Source organism: Palaemon carinicauda, chromosome 36 (assembly GCF_036898095.1).
Source record: "Palaemon carinicauda isolate YSFRI2023 chromosome 36, ASM3689809v2, whole genome shotgun sequence".
NCBI classification, from domain to species: Eukaryota; Metazoa; Arthropoda; class Malacostraca; order Decapoda; family Palaemonidae; genus Palaemon; species Palaemon carinicauda.
Window position 1 is genome coordinate 68,509,886 of NC_090760.1, and position 19,222 is coordinate 68,529,107.

Consider the following 19,222-nt stretch of genomic DNA (forward strand, 5'->3'; position numbering starts at 1 on the left):
TAATAGAAGAAAGACAGAGGTGATGAGAACGAAGTATGCAATGGTAGAGGAAATATCATTGGAATGAGAAATGATTAATGAGGTAGAATCATTTAAGTTTTTAGGAACTATGATCGCCAATACAGGGTCTTTAGAATTAGAGTTTAGTGAAAGATTGAAAAAAGCAAGTCAGACAATGGCTAGGTTAAGTAAAATTTGGAAATTAAATCACCTCAAATTACATATAAAAATCAGGCTATATATCAGTTTAGTGAAATCGGTCTCACTATTTGGACATGAGTCATGGCATGACAATGAAACAATATCCATTATACATATATATATATATATATATATATATATATATATATATATATATATATATATATATATACACACGTGCCATTCAACCCTATGCACTCTAATAGAATCAAATCCTACTATGAGAAATACCCTTCTACCTATAAACCAATTCCTCAACCTAAGTAATCTATCTTACTCCTCACTCCCCCACACCCTAAAACCACAGGTGGTCCCCCCCAATCAAACCCTATATGGGGACGAATACATTGGCCTGGTCGTCTGCCGTTTCTGGCGATTTGGCGAGTGGGTGTCCGTCTGTGTCGACGATCGCTTGCCTACCAAGGATGGGGAACTACTCTTCAGTCGGAGCGCGGACCCAAATGAGTTTTGGGTGGCCCTGTTGGAGAAGGCTTATGCTAAGTTGGTGTTCTTATTTTTGTTTATGATTGGTCTCTAGTGAGAGATTTTAATTTTATAGTTTATCTCGTTGTTTTAAGGTATTTGTGTGTGGAATAATAGATCAATGTATTCTTTTAACTTGAAAATTTACATTTTAATTACGTGTTTCTTATATCTACTTATAATTCACTTGTTTCATTTATATATTTACCAATAATGAATAATAGATCAAACTATTTACTCTTAACTAAAAAAAATTGTCTTATTTACTTGTTTATTATATTTACTTGTTTATTATATTTACTTTGTAATTCCCTTGCTTCATTTATATGTTCACTAATATATTACTGGTTAATATAAAATCATTGATATTTTATCTTTGTTTTTAATTTAAATCTTTTTGTTTATTTTTTTTATTTTTCTTATTCAGGTTCCAGTTATTAATTCTTTATCAAACTTAAGTTAATAACAAGGCAGTTTAAAATGTAATTGGCTAATGCATAATCATTAATTCAAAATCCACATTTTAGTTAATAACTAATTTTTATTCTTCATTGTTTTATTCACCAGTTCCACTGATTAATCACTAGCCAATTTACTTTTTATCATAAACCAATTCTTTTAATTGATTATTAGCCAATTAACAATATTTTATTGTTAACCAGTTCCAGTAAATACCGATAATTATTAGCCAATTTACTATTTGATCATTAACCAATTTACAATGTTTTATTCATTAACTCTTCTAATGTTTTATTGTTAACTAATCTCAGTGAATAATCATTAACCAATTTACAATGCCCAATTTTCAGTTATTAATCCCTTTAACAAACTGTTCGTTGAATAATGATTATTTTACAGACTTCAGTAATTAATTGTTAACAATAATCATAATTCATTGGTTTATAATTAATCCATTATTAACTACTCAACATATTCCTCAAACATATAACACTGTTAGATTATTTAACAATGTCATTAACTTTCTTATCAACCATTAAACTGGATATATCACACTGATTATTAGCTAATTAAAAATTCCATTAAAATTTTAAATTAACTATTAGTGTTGTGATACCTTGGAGTGACTGTCAACAGCTCACAATCTCTTGGGATCAAGTTCCAATCCCGCTCATGGCTTGACAGATTTCCCCAGTAAACACAACCTTGTTATCCCTGTGAGCCAGAGATAAGGTATTCAGTATCTAAATGCCCATCTGGTCAGCTATTACCTGGTAATCTTTGGCCATACATAGGTGGACATGGGGTCTAATCACTGACCATGTGGGCAATAGCCTTTCCTTTTCCTCTGACCTTAAAATGACCTTTGATCCTTTAGAGGTTTAAAATCTACTCATAAATGGCAGAGGCAAGGGACAGTAATAATGACCTAGCTAGCAGGACAATGCCCTAGAGACTGACCATATATACACACGATCAGCACCCAAGCCCCTCTCTAACCAATCTAGGACCAGGGAGAACCAGACAATGGCTGCTGATGACTCAGTAGGTAGACCTATAGGCTCCCCCAAACCTTAGTTCACAAGAATAGTGAGGTTGCAGACACTAAATAGGCCACCGCAACCCTTTAACAGGTATTAAACAACCGTTACAAAATTAGCCTTCTCTCCAGACTCCACGGCTCCTACGAGGCCATGGAGGGAGGTCAGAGTATGGACGCCATGGTTGACCTGACGGGAGGACTGGCCGAGAGATATGACATGGAAGAAACTAACGACAAGAATCAGCTGTATAGGCTGCTCCTTAAGTCCTCCCAAAATGGGGCTTTCATCACCTCCTCCAGGAAGGTAGGTTGGAGGGGGGTTCTTAAGGGTGAGCTTTGGAGAGAGAGAGAGAGAGAGAGAGAGAGAGAGAGAGAGAGAGAGAGAGAGAGAGAGAGAGAGAGAGAGAGAGAGAGAGAGTGGAGTTACAAAAGGGAAAATTTTCAAGACTGAGAATGCAAATATGAAAGGATTTTGAATTCTCTTAAATCTATTCTAGATTTTTTTTCTTTTTCTTTTTGCCTTTGATGTTAGCCTCGGAGATTCCTGAAATTGAACTTTGGATTAAAAACAGAAGTTGGGTAGAATGAATATATGTAAGTTTTTATTGGGTCCAATAGTTCCTGATGATGGAAGTAGAATTTAACTATTCATAAATAAGAGATAAAAAAAGCTGAGCCAAGGAAATATGACAATGAATGAGGAAAAAGGAGGACGGTTATTTTTTTGTGTTCGTGATGAGGTATTAGTCATAGCTTACTCTTCCTCATAAATACCAGATTGAAGAAAAAATCTTGTATTTCATTCATAAAACTGTATTTTAGAATATTATTGAATTTTGCTATGTTAGATCTTTATAAACACAGATACTCAAAAAAAATTACAATTAATATGTAAAAATATGGCTCTGATGTAAATGGGAAAAAATAAAGAAAAGCTGAGAGAAAAATACAGACGAAGAAATACCATGGTTTGGAACAAGTACCACATAACAACAAAAATGCTGACAGGAGAAAGTGTGGCATTGTAATGGAAATGTCGATCAGTCTATTTATATAGAAACCAAATGCAGAATAACAACATAATTCGAATCAAGTGTTTTTATGTAGAGAAACCCCTGGAGAACAAATATTTCACGAGTATATGCAGAGAGCAAGCTTCAACAGTGAAAAAGAGCACAGTCGAGTAGACACATCACTCTCAGTGAAGCAAGTGCTGCAGTATAACAGACAGTTTAACAAATCGCCTTCTTTGCAGGACTGGAAACCGAGTTTGCAGTTGTACTTGCAAGTAAGACTTGCAGTTGGTCCCAGATTGTTCGAGTAGATCCTTTCCTTGTTACACTTACGTATATTTGAGGCACCATTTATAAATCTAACTAGAAGCCAAATAAAGAGATCAATTAATAGTCTGTGTTCAAATCATATAGAATATATGTTAGATAAGGAAAGCTTTGGTGTTTATAAAAGTACACAGTGTTTTATCAGTTACAACATAAAAATAAATGTTTAAACATTAATGTGCTGCACCTTGTTTAACATACAAGAGACTTAAGATTATAATAAAATTGCATAATTGTGGTTTTTTTTTAAATATAAAAAAAAAAAAAAACAGAAAATTTATGGTAGAAACATTAAATTTTTCCTGATTTAAAATGAGGAGCATTGCCATGAATTTTCCAATAGATATAACTATGAAGTATGGTTATCCAAGACATTGTTTTAGTTAGAAACTTAGTTAAACCCTGATTCTTTAAAAAGAAAAAAAAGCCACTGATAAGTAAGTCGTACAAATCCCTACCTTTAGAATTCACAATTTCAACCAAAGAAATATAAAAATAAAATCATTTCAAATTCCAGAAAAAAAATATCTTGACACTAAATTCCTCTTTCCGAAGCTAGCGAAAATCAAAACCTCCCTATGATGTTACATCCATTGAATTAACTTCAGAAGAAAAGTCATATAAAAAATTTCAATTTCTTTAAAACTGATTTATATCAATGATATACAGTAGTCTCACTGACATTCATACGCATGTAGATTCACATGCACATGAGCACTCAAGTCCATGGAAATCTAATTACTCATTAAATATCTTAGTCCGCTCTTTGATAGGGATCGGTAGTTAGGTCTTCATTTCTCCTAGATTCTTGACATGTTATTGTTCTGACAACTCCTTGAGAATCTGGTTGCCTAAAATGCTAATGAATAATTGTTTATTAAATAAAACAGAACATTAAATCTTGATGTTCACTGTATGTATAAAATATTATAACTAGATGTACTGTATGTGAGCACATAGTAAAGTAGCAATTTAAATGTTGAATTTTGATGTGCTTTTTGTTATGATTTTGAAATATTTGTTAAATGGTAAGTTTCCATTTTGCTGATATATTTATCATCATCAGTTTGGCATAGAACATTTTGGTAGAACATTTATGACCTTGAATAATAATATTATAACATTGAAAACTATACAGTATTCTAAAGAGGAACATACCGTAGTTTATAATCAATAGTATTTACCTTCAAATAACACTGAACTGATGATTATTGACCTTTCCCTTCCCTCCTCAAGGGTGACTGGAAAATGGCGACCAAGGCTGATGAACACGGGTTGGTGGAAGGTCACGCATACACGGTATCAGGGGTCGCCCGGCTCAGACACGAGTCACTCGGAACGATCAAGCTCATACGCGTACGAAACCCTTGGGCCAACGAGGCTGAGTGGAACGGTGACTGGGCTGACAGGTGAGGTATTTTGGTGCGTTCTTCTTCACTACTTCTTGGTTTTAAATTTCCTGATGCCTAAAAGGGGTTATTAGTAGGCTTATAACTACAGAGAATATAAAAGTAATACTATAACATGAGTGTGCGTCATTCCTTGTATTTCATGGTACTTTATTCTCCTTCCAGTTTATTCTTATAGATTGAGATTCCATTTTCAGCTGGGGATGACTTCTTTCATATCTAAGCTATGAGCAAGTATAGCTCATGAGCCAGTCCTTAAAAAATGTACCCAAACATTAAAAATAAAAATTACACGAGACGTGTGAAAGTTTGCGGGAATGGCACTCTAGTTTTCATCTTGTATTGCTCTTTCTTTTCCTTCTTTAGTCCATTACTCTTCCCTCTCCTCCTACTTTCTTCCTCTTCCTTCTAAATTCTCATTAGATTTAACTAATTTTTTGCCATATTTTCTAGAAGCTATTTTCTGAAATGATATTTTAATTATAAAATAAATTTTTGAATATACTTACCCGGTGAATATATAATAGCTGCAACTCTGCGGCTCGACAGAAAACACACTCAAAAAACTCGCGAGCGATCGCTATGAAGGTTGCGGGTGTGCCCACCAGCGCCAACTGTCGGCCAGATACCACTCTTGTATGTAAACAAAACCTTCAATTCTTCTCGTCCCGCTGTGTCTCTATTGGGGAGGAAGGGAGGGTCATTTAATTTATATATTCACCGGGTAAGTATATTCAAAAATTTATTTAATAATTAAAATATCATTTTTAAATATTTAACTTAGCCGGTGAATATATAATAGCTGATTCACACCCAAGGCGGTGGGTAGAGACCAGAGTTAATTATGTTTACAGCGTATAAGCTAAGATTTTTTTCATTTTGACAGTTATCAATATAACAAAACCAAAATATATAGGTACCTGGTAAGGAAGTTGACTTAGACGATTACTCTGCCTTGTAAGTCTGTCTTCCTCACGGAGCCCAGCGATCCTCTTAGGATGCTGACAGACTCCCAGGAGCTGAAGTATCAAGGGCTGCAACCCATACAACAGGACCTCATCAAACCCCTAATCTGGGGGCTCTCAAGAAATGACTTTGACCACCCGCCAAATCAACCAGGATGCGAAAGGCTTCTTAGCCTTCCGAACAACCCATAAAACAATATTAAAAACATTTCAAGAGACAGATTAAAAGGATATTGGAATTAGGGAAGTGTAGTGGTAGAACCCTCACCCACTACTGCACTCGCTGCAACGAATGGACCCAGTGTGTAGCAGTCCTCGTAAAGAGTCTGGACATCTTTTAAGTAAAATGACGCGAACACTGACTTGTTTCTCCAAAAAGTCGCGTCCATAATACTTTGCAGAGATTTATTTTGCTTGAAGGCCACGGAGGTTGCTATATCTCTAACTTCGTGCGTCTTAACCTTAAGCAAACATTGGTCTTTCTCATTCAAGTGAGAATGAGCTTCTCGTATTAAAAAAATCTAATAAAATATGACAAAGAATTCTTTGACGTAGGCAATGAAGGTTTCTTAACTGAGCACCATAATGCCTCAGATTTCCCTCGTAATGACTTAGTACGAGCTAAATCGAACTTAAGAGCTCTAACAGGACATAATACTCTTTCCAGTTCGTTGCCTACGATCTCTGATAAGCAAGGAATATCAAAAGATTTAGGCCAAGGACGAGAAGGCAGTTCATTTTTGGCCAGGAAACCAAGTTGAAGTGAACAAGTGGCTTTTTTCTGTAGAAAAGCCGATGTTCTTACTGAAGGCATGAAGTTCACTGACCCTTTTAGCCGAAGCCAAGCACACTAGGAAAAGTGTCTTGAGGGTGAGATCCTTCAGGGAGGCTGAATGTAATGGCTCAAACCTGTCTGACATGAGGAACCTTAGGACCACGTCTAAGTTCCATCCAGGAGTTGCCAAACGACGTTCCTTAGAGGTCTCGAAAGACTTAAGGAGATCTTGGAGATCTTTATTGTTGGAAAGATCTAAGCCTCTATGTCGAAAGACCGAAGCCAACATGCTCCTGTAGCCCTTAATCGTGGGAGCTGAAAGGGAGCGAACCTTTCTCAGATGTAAAAGAAAATCTGCGATTTGGGCTACAGAGGTACTGGACGAGGACACAGATGCTGACTTGCACCAGTCTCGAAAGACTTCCCACTTCGACTGGTATACTCTAATGGTAGAAGCTCTCCTAGCTCTTGCAATCGCACTGACTGCCTCCTTCGAAAAGCCTCTAGCTCTTGAGAGTCTTTCGATAGTCTGAAGGAAGTCAGACGAAGAGCGGGGAGGCTTTGATGGACATTCTTTACGTGGGGCTGACGTAACAGATCTACCCTTAGAGGAAGACTTCTTGGAAAGTCTACCAGCCATTGAAGTACCTCGGTGAACCACTTTCTCGCGGGCCAGAGGGTAGCAACCAACGTCAACCTTGTCCCTCCGTGAGAGGCGAACTTCTGCAGTACCTTGTTGACTATCTTGAATGGTGGGAATGCATATAAGTCCATAAAAGACCAATCCAGTAGAAACGCGTCTATGTAGATTGCTTCTGTATCTAGGACTGGAGAGCAAAAGATTAGTAACCTTTTGGTCAACGAGGAGGCAAAGAGGTCTATGGTGGGTTGACCCCAAGTAGCCCAAAGACTCTTGCCCATGTCCTTGTGGAGGGTCCATTCCGTGGGTATCACCTGACCCCTCCGACTGAGACAGTCTGCCAAGACGTTCAAGTCCCCCTGGATGAATCTCGCCAACAGGGAGATGCCTCGAATTCTTGACCATAAGAGAAGGTCCCTTGCGATCTCGAGCAGCGTGAAGGAGTGTGTGCCTCCTTGCTTGGAGATGTACGCCAAAGTTGTGGTGTTGTCTGAGTTGACCTCTACCACTTAGTTTTGAAGACGCTTTCTAATATCATCAAGGCCAAGTGGACTGCTAATAGCTCCTTGCCGTTGATGTGCATGCTCTTCTGACTTGAGGTCCACAGACCCGAGCATTCCCGACCGTCCAGGGTCGCACCCCAACCCAAACCCGACGTGTTTGAGGACAACACGTGTTTTGGGTTCTTGACTGCTAGGGATAGTCCCTCTCTCAGACTGATATTGCTGTCCCACCATTTCAGGCATGCCTTTATTGGTTCGGAGACTGGGAATGATACCGTCTCTAATGTCTTGTCCTAGTTCCAGTGAGAGGCTAGATGGAACCGGAGAGGCAGAAGGGGTAGTCTCCCTAGTGAGACAAACTGCTCCAGGGATGAGAGAGTCCCTACGAGACTGTTCCAACTCCTGACTGAATAAACGTTTTCTTTTCAGCATTAGTTGGACCTCGAGCAGGGCTTGACTGCGAATCTCCATCCCCAAATATAGAATAATCTGGGATGGGATCAGTTGGGACTTTTAGGTTGACCACAAGTCCCAACTCACTGGCCAGACTCAACGTCCAATGTAGATCCTGCAGACAGCGAAGGCTGGACGATGCTCTGAGAAGCCAGTCGTCCAAGTACAGGGAGGCTCGGATCCCCGATAGATGGAGGGATTTTGCCACATTCCTCATGAGCCTCGTAAACACGAGAGGCGCAGGACTGAGGCCAAAGCACAGGGCTCGAAACTGGTACCCCACATTCCTGTAAACAAACCTCAGAAACGGTTGGGAATCCGGGTGTATAGGAATGTGGAAGTATGCCTCCTGAAGGTCGAGAGAGACCATCCAGTCGCCTTCCATAAATGCTGTCAAGACAGCCTGGTAGACTTCATCGTGAAGTTTGTCTTGACAATGAACACATTGAGCGCACTTGCCTCTTACGTACTCCTGCAGTGAACATGGCTGCCAAATCATGGAGCCATCCCTGAGGGACTTGTTCCTGCAGAGAACGTGGCTGTCAGATCATTGGAGCCATCCCTGAAAGCCTTGTTTATGCATGACATAATTGTACAGCAAAACTTCAAAGGCTCGAAAACAGGTGTGAAGTTGACCTGTAAAATCTTGGAGCGTCTCATGGCCAGGCGCCAGGGAGAGTCTATGAGGTTTGAGAAGTCTATCTGGGCAGAGGCAGGAACTCCCAAGCCGAGAACTTCTCTCGTGTCATATCAGACTCTCGCTCTATAAGCCAGTTTAAAAGAAGGGAAAGCAAAGGCTGTCTCCCCCAAACTCCTCCTGGTGATAAACCAGTCGCCTAGCAAACGTAAAGCTCTCTTAGAAGAGCGAGAGAGCACTAGCTTATAAAACAACGGCTTCGAAGTAGCTAGGCCTAGTGTAAGCTCTGACGTTTAGGCGAACGAGGAGCAGCAGTTACAAAAAGATCCGGACAAAGATCCTTAAAAATCAGCATGATTTATTTAAAGTCCATAGAGGGCTAAGCAGCTTTAGGCTCCTCTCCGTCTGACAGAGTCCTCAAGGGAATATCAGTAGGAGGGGGAACAGCAACTTCCTCATCTGAAGGAACCTTGTCCGATAATAGCTGAGTCTCAAGCAAGGGAGAGACCTACCGTGGTGGCAATGCTTTACAAGCAGAGTCCACACGCACTGGTGCATTAGTAGCGGACCAGGACGCAACGTCATGTAACTGCTTGACAGTCTGTGAACTGTCAACAACAACAGGTGCGAGAGACCAGGACGCAACGTCATGTAACTGCTTGACAGTCTGTGAACTGTCAACAACAACAGGTGCGTGAGGACGCACAGCGTCCACTCGAGACTGCTTTGACCGCCTAGACTGAGCAGTCAAAACAACTCTAGAATGCGGAGGTTGACGCTCAGCGTCAAAACAAGTCAACTCCGATTGTTAGCGAACGTCCTGAACATCAACAGGAGCATCAGCAAGTGGCCTAACGTCCAAATGTGGCTGAAAATCCACACGAGACCGCATCGAGTGTGGTTCTAAACAACCTGACTGACGTGACTTAGCCACACCAACGTCAACAGGACGCACAAAGGAACGTTAGGGTGGCTGAAAGCCAGGATCTCGATGAGATAAACGGCTAGGCTCAACGGACTTATCGGCAGAATAGTCTTCCATAAGGGAGGCAAGCTTATTCTGCATGTCTTGCCGTACAACCCATTTAGGATCAACGGGAATGGTTGCGGTAAGAGACGAGGGTAACGTCTGTGACCGCAAAACCTTGCCTACAAAAAGACTCTCGGAGTCTGTGTTACGCTTTTGTTAGGCGGCGAGCAGTCTTCCGATGACTGCATAGGGTCAGAGCTGTCCTAATGGTTAAAACCAGGACGCTGGACCTGTCCTGAAAGAACTGACTTTCGCTTAAAGGGCCTCGAAACCTTGTTCAACGGTTTCTTATGCGAAAAGCCTTCGGATGACGAGGAGAAAATCGTCTCTCTCGCCTTATGGTAGGGGTGATCTTGGTAAGATACACCCGATACCATAGAGGGAACGTCTGTTCGCTGATCAAGGCCTCTCGAACCCATAAGTCGTACGACATTACTTCTCCCCTGGGCTTGGGAGCTTGCAAGAGGTCCCGGACTAGGCGAACGACAGGCACGAACAGACGAACCCTCGGTCGTAACACTGATAACACTTTGCGCAATATCACTTTATCACTACGATTTTCTGTTTTGCACTTATTTCACAGAAATCGAATTTTTTTACAATTCACATTAGGTATGAATAAAACTGATTTCTACCTGAAGCACGCAATTCTACCCTCATCAAAAGGTTGTAATTGCGAAATCAGTCGTATAATGCAAGCACATTAATACCAGCAAAAAACAGTAAACATATTTTAAGATAAAAAATTCAGTGGCTGGGGAAGAGACTAAACACTAGTTCATTCAAAACTACGTTTTCAATCTCTCACCGTACATTGCCTTGGGACGAGAATAAAAAACTAAAAACGTTTTATCCTTTCTCCCCGTACAGAGACTAGGGACGAGAGTAACTCGAGAACAACGTTACCCGCTTGGGACGAGATAAAGATCGGAACGTTTTCTCTCCTCTCTCTCCCTCCGTCTCTATCTCTATCTCTCTCTCTCTCTCTTGATTTCGCACCTAAGAGAAGAGCCCACTTACGTTTCGTCAAAAAAAACAGGTTATTTGACCAAAGGAAAAAACTGAAAGGTTTTTCAATTAAAAAGTTCCTTTAAAATAGAATTTAAAACATTTAAGCTTTGAAAGAAGAATGAACAAAACGTCAGAATCGATTTACTCTTTCTGCAAAGTGAAACCGTGATACTCTCTCTCTCTATCGTAACGATAGAGCGCAAACTGCGTAGCATAAATAAACTAAATGTTAGTTCATCTTTGAAACAGTACGAAGACTATTTAAAGAAAATCTTTCATAAAATATCTATTAAAAAATATTCATTTAATAAGTTTTAAATCATTAGCTCTGTAAAAGCTATTTACGATTGAAAGGGCTCAACGTTGTTTAACTTCGGTTTCCAAGTTAGGACTGCCTACTCTCAGGAAAGGTCACATATAAACAAATCATTAAAATTTATTTTGATGTTTATTATAAATGGAAAGCTAATCGAAGAGGCCTAATAAAGGCGGTTGAGATATAAAATATATAGAGGAAAATCTATAATTAATTTATAACGTGATAAGATAATTGCTAAAAGCCTAAACACACTTCCGTCTAAGGGAAGGGTCGGCCATTTAAAAGTCAAAGAAAGTACATACTCTCTTTGTCATCAAAAATTAAATCTATCCAAAAACGAGTTCAAGATTTAAGATGAAGATAAAACACCTGCACTGCGAAAGCTCAAACCAAAATTAAGTACTTCACCAAATATGTTGAGAAAACTCCAGGTTCTACAGCGAGTATTGATACGTCTTGTCGTCAACGTCGACAGAGAAGAATTGAAGGTTTTGTTTACATACAAGAGTGGTATCTGGCCGACAGTTGGCGCTGGTGGGCACACCCGCAACCTTCATAGCGATCGCTCGCGAGTTTTTTGAGTGTGTTTTCTGTCGAGCCGCAGAGTTGCAGCTATTATATATTCACCGGCTAAGTTAAATATTTAAAAACCTTGGTACTATCTCAATGCTTTACCTTGGTCCATTTTTGAGTTGTAGGTGTGTAACTGATCTTCCTATGATCAAAGATACAGAGAATACTATGAAATATACTGGGATGGATTCCATAATTTTGAAGCACATGTTTCAGCAGAACTTCAAAGGTTCAAACATCATACAAATGCTTTGTTATTGAGCAGATTGATATGACTTTGATTTATGGTTTATCTGTTGTCCAATTTGTTTATATTGCTTAGATATTCATCTTATTTGTTTTCATTTGTTATTTCTTTTTTTACTTCTAAGATAATTATAATAACAGTAATTATATTAATGATCATTTTTTCGTTGGTGTGGCATTCAGAAATTCCTATGATACTCACTTGATTTTTGGTTATGGTCAATTTTATCTTCCTTCACTCGTGATACGAAACTTTCTGTTAACGTAAATATATCAGTTCAAAACCACTCTAACTCCATTTCCTGTTTAGAAGAATCAATTGTTTTAGAAAAGCATTCTAATCTCTATTTCCAACAATAGCGACGATAAATGGGAAGGAGTTTCAGAAGATCAAAAAAGCAAGCTTGGGTTCCGCTCAATGGCTGATGGCGAGTTCTGGATGAATTTCAATGATTTCTGCGATCATTTTGAAGAAGTTTCAGTCTGCACAATCGGGCCTGACTTCGATCACGACGGGACCGTTGATTATGTGGGCCAGGTGAGCTACTGACTGTACTTTTAAGGATTAATTGAAGTGGAAATTGAATCTTATTGCCTTATTCTACCCTGTAATATTTGTGGTAACTTATGCTGCAAGTTACTAGGAGCTCTCTAATGGCAAGAGCCCATGCCTTTTTTCTAGGGAAGGCAATCTAGAACCAAGCATACCAACATATAACTGGTTTTTTTTTTTTCATAGCTTTATACTAACAATGTCGAATTCTCATCAACCTTTTTTATTTATTTCCCTCAGTTTCTTTTCAATGTAACTAATCGAGTTTATATCTTTTCCTTTTGTTTATCTATTTATTCATTTTCAATAGCATAAAAGTACAGTATTGCCATTCACAAAACATTCAATAGACCACCTGATATTCTTTCACAATGTTTAAAGGTTTAAAGTCTGCTCATGAATGACAGAGACAAGGGACAGTGACATTGCCCTAGAGACTGACCATATACACATATAATCAGCACCGAAGCCCCCTCTCCACCCAAGCTAGGATCAAGGAGGGCCACGCAATGGTTGCTGATGACTCAGCAGATAGACCAATAGGCTCCCCCAAACCCCCCATCCTTAGCTCACAAGGGTGGTGAGGTTGCAGCGACCAAAGAAACTAACAAGTTTGACCAGGACTTGAACTCCAGACTGACAATCACCAGTCAGGGACGTTACCACAACGGCCACCACAACCCCTACATTAAGGGGTGGTTGCCTGATACATAGCATCATGCATTCTTTATAATTAGGCAGAGGGTTTTTACAATCTCATGCTCTTGCAGTCGTCAATTACAGCTATTGGCGGTGTGCTAAGCCTTTGAATTAATTGTCCAACTGAAAGGCAGATGTGTCCACAGTTATTCAATAGACCATCTGATTGTGTACTCCTACAGAAAAAAAAATACCATAATATGTCCTGGTTCTTCTTTGGTAAACAGATGAAAGCCATCAAGGGCGAGTGGATTGTAGGCGAATGCGCCGGAGGAAGTAGAAACGACTTCGAGAAGTTTGCGACCAACCCACAGTTCTTGTTAACTGTGACAGAACCAGGTAAAGTAGAAGTACCCATTTAATGTTCATATGAAAGTTACCAATAACAACAAGCTAACATTCTCAGGATTAAAGGGACCATGATATTTTAAATGATATTATCAAAAGGCTCTCCAAGTATCATGACTTAGTCAATATTGTACAGTACATTATATTGATTAGGTTTCTTTCATCCACCAAATACTGTAGTCGTTTAATATCCTAAACACTTTAAATGTCTAGGAATAGGCTTTTTATCATTTAATTTCAATCCAAAGGTAATATCAAACACAGTTTAATACAATCATCCTCTTCATTATAGAAGTTGGCTGGCTTTATGCCGTCACTGGCCCAAGTGCAATGAAAACACAATATTTCCAGTCAGATGGCATTGCTTACTGAAAAAATATATTGTGTATTATTTGAAAGGATAACCATCAAAGAACATAAATATACTTTTTTGAATGAGAATTTTTTCCACCTGTAGATGATGACGATGACAACGAGGGACGCTGCAGTGTTCTCATTGGCCTCATGCAGGAGCACAGGCGGTCACATCGCTCCTTTGGGGTCAAGATGATCCAGATAGGATTTGTCGTCTACAGGGTGAGTTGGGCGTCTCCCGGAATTTGTATGTACTGTAATACAGTACTATGCAATATGTATCCGTCTCTATCCGTATACTGTATGTACCTTTTTGGAGGGGTAATAACGATGGTCTTGGGGAAAAGATCTACAAGCTTAGCCTTGAAATACTCTCTCTCTCTCTCTCTCTCTCTCTCTCTCTCTCTCTCTCTCTCTCTCTCTCTCTCTCTCTCTCTCTCTCTCTCTCTCTCTCCCGATAAAGGCATTTTGATATGAAATGCATCCACTCATATCATAATGCTACTCCTAATTTGTCTACGTAGCGAGTTAGTTTAGATTAGGCTGAACTTATACCAGCATGAACCATTATCTGAAGGTGCAGTATCTAGTGGAGCTCAGATGTTGGCCAGACCAATGGAGATGGTTATTAATTCTGATTCATTTATAATAACAACGATCAGAATTAAAAAAAAATCCTGAAATATCTGAATATCCTTTGTTCTACTTTGACACTTCATATTTTAGTACTTGAAGTACCATAGTAAGTGTTTGTAGTAATTTCAAACTACTGTAATTATGAAAGTTATGTTAACAATCTTTTCCTCCCGCTAACAGACCGACGACCCACATCACCGCCTTCCTTCGTACCACTTCCACTACCATTACGAGGAGGGCACTTCAGGCACTTACATCAACTTCAGAGAAGTGCTCGCCCGGCAGGAGTTGGAGCCGGGCGACTATGTCATCATTCCCGCCACCTTCCTCCCCGATACGCCTGGCCATTTCATGGTGCGGGTCTATTCTCCAAAACCGTTTGAGCTGAAAAAGCTAACGTAGGATACCCACCGCAAACATTCCACTTCCTCCCAAGATTTATCAACGTGGGTCAGCACCTTAAGTTCAGTGTAGCACCTTAAGTAAGGGCCAACAATCTATCAGGTTTCAATCAATTCCTTGTATGCAGATGCTATGGTGTCCAAGGTGCTAGTGCAGTGTGTAAGGTCCAGATGTGCTCATTCTAGCATGAAAACAAAAGAGATAAAAAGACTACTGTATTTTTAAATACAAAGGAAAAAAAATACCTTTAAACTCATAAATGATTACTATGTAATACCACTATCCTACTGCGTTATATATGAAACTGGCCCAGACCCACCTTGCACAAAGTTAACAACAGTCAAGCGGTAATGCATAAAAAATGAGTCAGCCTGTGAGTCATATTCGGATGTAATGTATCGAACTGGCACTGCACAGCATTGTACATTACATTGCAAAGTGCAATTATTGCCAAAGATTTAGTTTCATTCTAGTGGACTTTAATGCACATCGTTTCCTTGTCAAAAATCAAAAATGAAAAAGTGCATAAAAGTGTCTATCAAAGAAATTTGACATCACAAGTGGAAAAAGTAATAAACTTACATTTTAAAAAAATCATTCATATTTGATATCCAGTAGTTAAAAATGTTATTCTCTATAAATGTGTGAAGCCCCTAAAAGAAAATGGGTAACTTAGACAAGCGTTATAAGATTTTCATCAGAACTATCTACTTATAAAAAGGGTTTCAAGTTTCGATTAGTGGGTTTTCAATTCCAGGAGTGTTAAGAAAAAGTCTGGTTTTTTTTATTTTGACTAATTATCTTATGATTACTAAACGTTCAAACGATCTTTCCCGCTGTTTTTAATATGAAAGTAAGTATGATAATCATAATATATGAAAAACACAACCATAAAAATTACTTTTCTTTTAAGTTTTGTAACAAATTGCTTCTTTTTTTGTATATTTCCCAGAATGAAGTAGAGATAACAGAAGCAATATAAAGCCAAAGTATTCTTTGATATAATGTATCATTTATTTCACGAATTAGGAAATGCCATTAGGTACAATATTAAGGATTATAATTACAATGGGCATTGCCTTTTGTCTAGCTGGAGGATCAGGTGCTTACGATGAAGGATCACTAAGTTACTATATCCTAGGCTAGCGAAGGTAGGATCTGAAGTAAATTTCAGGATAGTCATAACAGACGTAAAAATTTACTTGCCTAAATGACAAAGTTGCATTGTGATTCATGATGCTCTAAGTCAAATCACCAGTAAGTTGAGGGTATCAACTCCCTGTCAGGTTAGGACTATACACCTTAAGAGGTTAGGTTAGGATGTGGCCTGGTTGAAATAGATCTATGATTTTCCCTCTGCCAGATTTTTATCATTCCTGGCAACCCATAAGACCTCGACAGTAACTTTATTTTTTCTTTATCGAGAATACCCATATAGCTTATCAAGATTATCTTGTCATTCTTATGGGCTTTACACATTTATCGTTTTCAATGTGTTCAATTTCAGCGAGACTCGGTCATTCTATGTTCAATGTAAGGCACTGGACTAATGAACGATGTACGGTAAGGTCGCATTGTCGGTAAGATTTTTTCAACTCAACTGGTAAAACAGTTATGTCGATACTGTAGCTCATATTTTTATCTAAGAAATTAAACTTTCTTTTCATAACAGTTACACTTTCGGGCAAAGTTTCCATTTAATATAGTAACCTTTCTTAACTTTAAAGCATTCAGATGGTATACCTCCCTCACTGCAGGATACCAAACCATGCTTGGGTTATATTTTTAACGCAACCCATTCTGAAATCTAATCAATTCCTCATTGACCTATATTTCACCCAACCTCAAAAATTTAAGTGAAAATCATTGATATCTTTTAAAAGGTATCTCAGAATAGACAGGCAGATGTACAAGCAATGTGACCTCTCCGTGCTGACCACTCCTTGGTAATGTTTGTCTGCGATATCTCGGATCAAATTATTTTTGTATAAAAAATTTGCTTAGTGATGATACTGTACTTTAGAATTGTACAATATTAGGAGTTCAGTTGATCAAGATCAATATTGCAATATTTGCAAGTTGTGATCGGGTCGACTTTGCCGAGGTGTGATTTAGCTGTGATATTTTGAGAAAAATGCTCAACTCTTAGGCAACTCAATATTACTCTGTTATTAGAAACTGTTACTTTAGATGTGCATGGTATTACAATTGATAAATCTCATCTAAATTTGTACACAAAAACTAAAGTTTTGATAAATACTGTAAAATACTACCTGATTCGGGCTCACATTGTACTTAAATCATGACCACCGTAATAACGTGCGCAAACTAAAGAAGTACTTTTTTATATTTCAATGTATGATTTTATATATCTGTGGCTCTTAAAAAGCACTATGTTAGTGTCTATCAACTTTCATATCCAGTACTGTATTTTGAATGTCATTTCATTTGTAGTCTACGTACACTGTACCTCATTCAATCTTGAGGGTTACTTTGTGAAATATGTACGCTATAAATATTAGTTTATAACTAACATATGACAGTAACGTACATGCAGTGTTATATGGGTACATTTCCTTTCATCTCAGCATCTTGCCACTAAATTCTATAATTTATGTATAATCAAAGCTGTTCTGTGCATTACAATTGTGACACCCAAGCAAGAGTGTAACCAACTCAATTTCTGTTACCCGTATAGGCTAATTTGCAACACTAGCTCCTGATATTAGATTAATCGGATATTGGCCATTTGCTCCAGGGATTGGCAGAAAGATGCTAATAGATGCCAGAAAGCGAGCTTGTGTGGGACCTCCGAGTCTTTCATGACTACTTCTTTACTAGTCCTGTCAAGCTTTAGAATTCTATCTCCCTGTTTCCTATGTTCTTAATTCTGTGTTCCCATTAAACTTGGATTGCATAAAAATGTTTGTTTACCTTTTCATCAAATTAAAGTGAATGAATGACAAGGAAATTACAGATAAAAATCTCCTGCTATCTGTAAATCTGTGAATTTTACATAGAATCAAACTCCAAAAGAATATTAGGTGATCATTTTTTTTTCTAAACATTTGGCATATGTTTTACTTTTTTTCCCTCTACTACCTATATATGAAAATTACCTCTATTATTATTATCATTACAAGCTAGGCTATAACCCTAGTTGGAAAAGCAAAATGCTATAAGCCCAAGGGCTCCAACAGGGAAAAATTGCCCCGAGAAGAAAGGAAACAAGGAAATAAAGAAACTACAAGAAAAGAATAAACAATTAAAATAAAATATTTCAAGGACAGTAACATTAAATTAGATCCTTCACATATAAACTATAAAAACTTCAAAAAAAAAAGAAGAGAAATAAGATAGAACAGCATGCCCGAGTGAAGGGGACACTGCCAGTAGTGTACCTTGCATTGAGAACAGAATAGGATGCTAGACTGTCCACACTTTGGCAACCAGCTGCTTTTTACAGCTCAGCTTCCATGCACTCTCTTCCTACTTGACTTTCTAACTTATACAATTATACTTTGATTCAATTTTCATGTCTTCCTTATTGAAGTCTAAAAGTGACTGTGATTTAGCTTAACTCCCTCATAATTATAATTTCCTGTTCTGCTATCCTCAATTTCCATAATCCTCCCTCTTATAAGAGTCAATTCTCCCTCCCTTCTCTTTATTCATCTTTGGGTTCAGCCTGAACAATGCCTCTGACTTCATGTATCCTTGCCCCTGTATGTGTATGAAACACAGACAGTGAGCATTCTAAGTTGTCACTGAGGTACAGTCAGATGATTAATCCTTGATTTCAGAAGGATTAAATTCTAATTCCATTATTTGCAAATTCTATTGTTTTATAAAGTTTTAAATCTTATGCAAGATTCTATGAACTACAGGGTGCTTTTATAGTAAGAAACCATGTCTCACCACACAGGCTAGGCAATCTTCAACAACAAAACTAACATTCTATCACCATATTATTATTATTATTTGCTAAGCTACAACCCTAGTTGGAAAAGCAGGATGCTATAAGCCCAGGGGCTCAAACAGGGAAAATAGCTCAGTGAGGAAAGGAAAGGAAGAAAAATAAAGTGTTTTAAGAAGAGCAACAACATTAAAATAAATATCCCCTATACAAACTATAAAAACTTTA

At 38.3% G+C, this 19,222-nt stretch overlaps 1 protein-coding gene across 1 annotated transcript in view; it reads left to right on the forward strand.

The window, feature by feature from the left end:
- LOC137628672 (calpain-A-like) overlaps nt 1-17,988 on the forward strand; it is a 36,143-nt gene extending 18,155 nt beyond the window's left edge. The window contains exons 6-12 of the mRNA XM_068359826.1: nt 509-702; nt 2,315-2,489; nt 4,762-4,934; nt 12,447-12,624; nt 13,566-13,677; nt 14,144-14,262; nt 14,857-17,988. Of these exons, the coding sequence (XP_068215927.1) occupies nt 509-702; nt 2,315-2,489; nt 4,762-4,934; nt 12,447-12,624; nt 13,566-13,677; nt 14,144-14,262; nt 14,857-15,078 (1,173 nt within the window). The 3' untranslated portion in view covers nt 15,079-17,988. The remainder of the gene's footprint in view (nt 1-508; nt 703-2,314; nt 2,490-4,761; nt 4,935-12,446; nt 12,625-13,565; nt 13,678-14,143; nt 14,263-14,856) is intronic.
- Nucleotides 17,989-19,222: the final 1,234 nt, after the last annotated feature.